At 34.3% G+C, this 7,558-nt stretch overlaps 1 protein-coding gene across 1 annotated transcript in view; it reads left to right on the top strand.

The window, feature by feature from the left end:
• Positions 1–1,704: 1,704 nt before the first annotated feature.
• LOC144849672 (neuropilin and tolloid-like protein 2) overlaps positions 1,705–7,558 on the top strand; it is a 28,848-nt gene continuing 22,994 nt past the window's right edge. The window contains exon 1 of the mRNA XM_078706667.1: positions 1,705–2,152. Coding sequence (XP_078562793.1) covers positions 2,080–2,152 — 73 coding nt within the window. The 5' untranslated portion in view covers positions 1,705–2,079. The remainder of the gene's footprint in view (positions 2,153–7,558) is intronic.

The following is a 7,558-nucleotide window of genomic DNA, read 5'->3' as shown; positions in this document are numbered from 1 at the left end:
TAATGTATAGCAAACTGGCACTAACCATCGATTGCTATCTTCATTTTCATGTTTTCCAATTACTACCCTATTCTCGGAAATGATTTCTATACTTAATAGAGTCTGAAAAAAATATTATGTCATAATAAACTCCTTCTTTGAACACCCCTATTAAGGGGAGATTCTCGATAGGAATGACCAACCCTTATTCAAGAGACAATTTGTCTGATTGACATATTATATTCTATTTTAAGTGAATGTATAGTTTAGTGGTTAAGATGCTTGTCTAACGAGCTCTCGGTTCGAATCCTTTTGTGATGCATGACGTATATACGTTTATTATTATATATGGCAATTTGCCTAAATATAGAAAAATAAAAGACGAAAATGAATGGAGAGAAAATGTTTGTAAGTGACACAGGTTGTCAGTTTGGACACTGATATTTCATGTCATGTGGTCAGGACAACGTCCAAAAGAGTAGCACAACTGTGCTTGTTTGTTTTAACCCAGTATGTATGTCGTTCATCCTGTATTTAAACACTTGTCTAACGAGGGGACACCTCTGTGGGGTGTCGTCTCCTAACACCAAGTCATAGCAAAGAAATAGATTTCTTTACTCTATGATGTTCGTCTACGAACACAGCTTGATCGAACAAACTCTGTTGATGAATCGAGGCAGCTGGAAGTAAATAATCTGAAACTTCTCTCCTAAGATAAACATACTGCCGAGTTAGAGTCGTCCAAATAACTGACCAAGCGGGGGAAGTTACTTAATCTGGGCAATATAGTATTGTTCTATGAGTTGACTATTTGTATTGTCAACTTATTTGTAATTGTAAGAAGTAATGAAAAAGAGTGGAAATAATAAAGGTGGGTTGTTGACAAAAAAGACTATTTCCCACAATCGGCAATCACAACAATTTTAATTGAACTTATGGGCCTACTGTATATTTTAATCTCCTAGGCCTATCGTTAATTGCAGTAGCCGAGTGATTAGGACACAATTTCCAGAAATACCGGGTTCAATTCCCGATAAAAAAAAACTCCTAGAACTCAGTTGAATGCGTAGGCCTCCCTGGTTGAACAATGCTGTACTGGGGTGGCTAAGACGGCGTAGAAGGCACTGGCCTCACTACCACACAACGTGAAGCTTAGTAATTCCATACAATACAATTTGAGAATTATTTGTTGAGCATTTATTAAAAAAATATGTTTATATTTTTATGCTTAGTGATATTTTCAGATAATGTTTGTAACGGTAGCGCGTCATATGGTCTCGGTTTAGAACAATATTTGATCGTAATTTTGTCCTTTTTGATCCTCCTTTTGCCATTCACGTCTTGTTCCGCCCCTACTAACATTCATCATATTTCATTCTTTCTCACTCGTACACATCGAAACGTACACAACTAGGTCATAATACTTAAATGGTCAACTTGCCTCTAAAATTTAGAAATTACAACGTAAATTGCTAATGTATCTCCGATGGAAATTTGCATTTCATATTATTAGTGTTATTGATGGTAGTGCTGGTATTCAATAGAATTAATAGAACCGTGCGCAAACAACGCAAGCCCCACCCAAATTACGGTCGCTGCTAATTCTACTAACCACTGTTAGTAGAACACGACAATCACATGACTCGAATCAAATTACAAGAATAACTTTATTAAATGTACAGTGATCTCTTGACTAGTATGTTCTCTGAAATATTAATATTATTTTGGACGTTAGGAATCTAGAGTTTATTTGATGGCATCGTGTGTCAATGGTTACACGACGGTGTTGCACTTTTGTGTGCGTACGGTAACGGTATCGTCTGCTTCTGCGCGTCAGCCGGAAACATAACATTCGCTTTTTGACGAATAGTTTAACATTTATATTGATGATAATTGGTCATTGATTAATAGGATAGGAGCTAATCGGGATTCTACTCTGGCCTAATCAATAGGCCTATATTTTTTCTCTTCTATTAGCACGTCAAATGATCAAACGGTAACTGACTTCTCGAGAGATCATACGCTATCTACCTGGAGCATAAAACGTCCATGTGTTTTTTTACTTTTGGATGAGTGCTAATGGACCTAACGAGTATTTGAATGGAAGGGAATGCGCCCTACTTTGTCCTGCGTTTGCCGGCCACATCTTTTGTGCATAGACTTGTATTCTCAGGTAAGTGTCATTATATACTTCTATTGATACTTCATTCTTTTTTTTACTATAATCGTAAAATTATAATATTTCTTGAATTTTAGCGGTTATGATGTTGTGTTCGTCTGCGCGCTGTTACACTGCATATCAGAACTTCTGCTTTAATTTCCACTGAAGACTTGTTAACATATTTTAGAAATTCTTAAATTTGACTTCTAAAGTAATTGTATATCCTATATAAATTGTAATTTTATCTATGGATATAATGTTACTTGTTATTTATATACATAGGTTAAATTATAAATATTAAATAATTAGTGTAACTTAAGGCCTATAGTATCCGACCATGTCTGTATAGTTGAGTCTTATACGTTTCATGGTTTGGGATACGATGGGAATCTGGCCACATTTTACCGTACCATTTTCCTTTTAAGGATTGTATTTTGGCTTAGACATCGAAATACAATTTTATTTTTCGCAATGACATCATATCGCACGTTATGCCACGTTATCATCAGCAACGTAGTTGAAACATTGCCTCGGTTTTTTTCTCCCCAAACAATCTTACATTATTTTCAATGCGTAAATGAACTATGAAATACAGGCATGTTGAAATCTAGATACATAAACAATTACCAACAATTAGGTTTAGAGCACAATAATGAAATCTCAATGTATGAGACGTCATTAGGGACAAAAATTATGACACATCTTTAAAGGCTATGTGCGTGCCATAATTCATGAAAACGTATGATATGTGAAGGACAGCAGTGATATAAGATCTTATCTCTTCTATTGCAACTATTAAGAGAAACATTTTTTTGTTTAATGGCATTATATTTTAAAGATAGGTACGCAAATAATTTACAGTGTCTGTAGAAATGTTCTGCTCGGCATCATTACATTACTCATCTCAATCTCAAAAGATTAACCAATACAATTATTATAACCATCTAGTGATTAAGAATTGGTTTATAGTAATGTCATTTATTGGTTAAGTGTTTCAATAAAATAATAATAGAAATACCGTAAATCTTCAATAGTAACCCACACTCTAATAGTAACCCCCTTCTAATAGTAACCCACCTTATAAGTCAATCTATAATAATAACCCACTACTCTAATAGTAACCCATGTGGTTACTATTAGTCACAAAAACTTATGATGCAGCCGTATTTTGAAAATAAGGCGATAATGCATGTTGATCTCGGGAGAGGATTGAGTGTTTTTGAGTTTATAAAATAAAGTTTGGGGAGTGGGGTGTTGGTTACTATTTTCAGGTCACTAATTAAAGATTAATAACAGTAACCCACTACTCTAATAGTAACCGCCAACTTACTCTAATAGTAACCCCCCCCCCCCCCCCCCTTCAAATAGTAACCCACCCTAACCCAGGGTTACAATTACGGTAGATTTTACGGTACCCTTTTCCAATCCTGTGACATAGTCCTATTCGCGTGCAAATGTTTTCAATAATACAGTTAACGGCACAATGTGCGTGCCATTGTTGTAATAATACATCTGGTTTGCCCGTTGCCAATTATGCAAATACAAATGTATTGTAATACAATACAATACCTTTTCTTTTAAAACAGTCCATTTGCATTTTATATTTACAAATTACCATAATGCATGAAACACGCGACGACCAGCCATTATTTCAACCATCATGACATTTTAAACAAGTTAAATCGAACAATGTTGGGCATCGGAATGACACTAAAAGTGTTTCGCAGTAATTTATACTATATAGTGTTTGAACAGGATTCAGTATAGGTGGAAAAATCAAATGAAAACTCATTTTATCATAAACCCGCAACATAAAAGTTATGTTTGTCTTGGCTATTCTCAAATTTCAACAGCAGTTCTTATTCTTGTAATCTTGTTAAAGAGTTTCTGTGTAATTCTTGTAATCATGTTGCAGCGTTTCTGTGAAATTGATAAGATGATACCGTGTATACACAGATCTGGTAAAATTAGTAAAACCATAATATCTTTTTGAACGAGCGCGTCACATTTTTTGTTACGACATTGGCGAATTGCCCGACCTTTGGGATTAATAACAGCAATGAATGTTGGTTATCTGTCAGTTCTTAGTAATATTATTGTTTTTAGAAATCCTCACGCTTTGCGATAGCATGACTCCTACTCTTATCATCTACATCATGATCTACATAGTCAGCATCATCTAGATATGGTTACCATCGTTATAGTCATCATCTACCTACATCATCTACATCATGATCTACATAGTCAGCATCATCTAGATATGGTTACCATCGTTATAGTCATCATCTACCTACATCATCTACATCATGATCTACACAATCAGCATTATCTAGATATAGTTACCATCGTCATCTACATCATCTACATCATGATCTACATAGTCAGCATCATCTAGATATGGTTACCATCGTTATCATCATCTACATTATCTACATCATGATCTACATCATCTAGGTGTGGTTACCATCGTTATCGTCATCATCTACATCATCTACATCATGATCTACATAGTCAGCATCATCTAGATATGGTTACCATCGTTATCGTCATCATCTACATCATCTACAGCATGATCTACATAGTTAGCATCATCTAGATATGGTTACCATCGTTATAGTCATCTACCTATATCATCTACATCATGATCTACATAATCAGCATTATCTAGATATGGTTACCATCGTTATCGTCATCATCTAAATCATCTACATCATGATCTACATAGTCAGCATCATCTAGATATGGTTACCATCGTTATCGTCATCATTTACATCATCTACATCATGATCTACATAGTCAGCATCATCTAGATATGGTTACCATCGTTATCGTCATCATTTAAATCGTGATCTAGACATGGTCATCGTCACTTCTCCGTCATAACTATAATTTTTATTTCATAATCGTAATACATCGTCGTCTCTTTATCATCATAATCATCATTATCGACATCATCAATTATTGAAGTTTTAAAGCTGACAAGCGACATATAATTTAATGTGATTCAAATTGTATATATTATCCAGCGCAGTCTGAAATAATTAAATTATGAATCCTCAATCAGTAATTCCATTAGACTTGTCGCTTCGTCCCATTTTGGAATTTAAATGAATCTATGGTGATTAGTATTATTGATACGATACTTTGGAAATTGTAATATTTCTGTAAACTGATGCTACAATAATAACCAACTAACCTAATATCAATTAGTGTATGCTTGCATTTATTATTGACTTTACAATTAAAACTGAATATCACGTGAACAGGTGGTGATTTTTGAACAGCGTGTTCAGAAACCTTTGAATATGTTTTACATATCAATTTACGTTCAAGTACCCTCGTCGTCTATTATGTAATGTGCAATGGATTCTTTAAAGGGTAGCTCCGGATTTGCAAAAGTGGGTTTAATTGACGGCGCTCGTTGCATGCTTCACCACCGAATATGTTTTACATATCAATTTACGTTCAAGTACCCTCGTCATCTATGACGTAATGTGTAATGGATTCTTTAAAGGTTAGCTCCGGGTTTGCAAAAGTAGGTTTAATTTACGGATTTGATGCATGCTTCACCACTGAATATGTTTTACATATAAATTTACATACCCTCGTCATCTATGACGTAATGTGCAATGGATTCTTTAAAGGGTAGCTCCGGGTTTGCAAAAGTGGGTTTCATTTACGGTGCTCGTAATGCTTCAACCTCTGTTGGAAAATAAATGCGGTTATTATCAAATGCTGTTGCAAACTGTTATAATAAAAGTAGAAAATATTCATATCCGAACCTACCTTTTAAAACAATACGCATAGTTCGGTGCCCACTAGCACGCAACGCAAAAATGTAAGCCGCAACGCAAGCAAATATTGACCGATCACAAGCAAAACTTTGGATAATCCATCGCTTTTGTTGATCAGAGAAACGACATATGGTTGTGTGTAGATTGTACGAATGTTTGGAAAGATCGAAGAAATAATATTGTTTAATACAGATTTTAAATACAGCATTAAACTGTTACTGTATGTTTAAAATATTATTTTGTGAATTTCTGGAAAGAACGATCCTTAAATATAGATGTTTACATTCGATTCATACATTCAAAAAAACTATGACTCTCTTTAAAATCATAGTTCACGCCGGCCATATGTACGTAGGCTCTGCATATATATTTATTTTACGTAATAAGAATAATGTATTTGAATTCGTTGTAAAAGCAATCGTTAATTTACAACCTTACATATGTTTCATAAATATTCAACCAATATCATCGTATTTTATGATCACTTTTACAGATATTATTACATAACACCGTATTGCAAACGAATGTGGTAATCGTTAGGCGGGGAATATATCTAAGCAAAATGTTAAATGTCAAATGTCCCATATTTTGGCAAGCGTTGATGATAAATGAAGGTAATACATACTGGTATTGGTCTAAACATTGTAGTAACCATTCTTTCAACTTGCTTCTTAAAAGATTATTTCTTCCTTTTTAAAATGTTTTCCTTCCTAGGAAGGAAGGTTTAGATAGAGCATGCTCTTGAACGAAAGATCTAACTCACAGGTTATAACAAGATAGTTTCTTTTATCATGTTAGCTTTACTATTATGTTAGCTTCCCATACTACACCGTGGAAGAAGCTAAAATGTATGATAGGTACTAGCTCCCTACTGTATTCATAATTAACCAATAATGTTGTAATACAGTGTCATGTAACATTAATAACTTTCTCAGTATGTTATGAAAATTATCACAATATAGGATGTGTTTTGGGACCCAAAGGCGCTGTTGCTGATTAGTTGACGAGTTGTTTTATTTATTTTACTCAATCTGTCGTCAAGTCCATAATTACTAAAAACACAACCTGCTAAGTATCTTAAAATTAAGCACAATATCTGTTTTCTTGTCTTGTTGCTTTATTGCTTTCGGTTGGTGAACATATTTTGATCGCCGACGGATAGGTATTTGATAGACATTATAATTTATCTTAGGTTAGGTCATTTTTAGCGTAAGATATACGTTCTCAATATAATGTTTGTGAAAGCAAATTGGTTCACCCGAAGTCCCAATGTCTACGCGTAGACCCGTTTCGCACAGTGCTTCAATATATCTTTGATATTCTTTACTTATACGTAAATGTTTAAATAATTTGTAATTATCTTTACTAAACTTTTCCCAGGCTGTATGATATCAAAAGTTACTCAGCGTTTAATTTTAGCCAATATAGCGTGAATTTTGTTCCACGTGCCAGAGACCAAATCGCATCTCATCTTACTGTTTAGTATTGACAAAGTCATTATAATTATCACACAAGGTGTCAAAATCGACACGGATTTCGCAGACGCCTAAGCCCAGTTTGAACGTGCTATTGCATTATTTTTTTTAACCCATAACCAAGTCTCCTGTAAATTTAACGTACTATT

This window comes from Antedon bifida, chromosome 8 (genome assembly GCF_963402885.1).
Source record: "Antedon bifida chromosome 8, ecAntBifi1.1, whole genome shotgun sequence".
NCBI classification, from domain to species: Eukaryota; Metazoa; Echinodermata; class Crinoidea; order Comatulida; family Antedonidae; genus Antedon; species Antedon bifida.
Note: the sequence above shows the minus strand (reverse complement) of the source record. Positions and strands in the feature narration are given on the sequence as shown.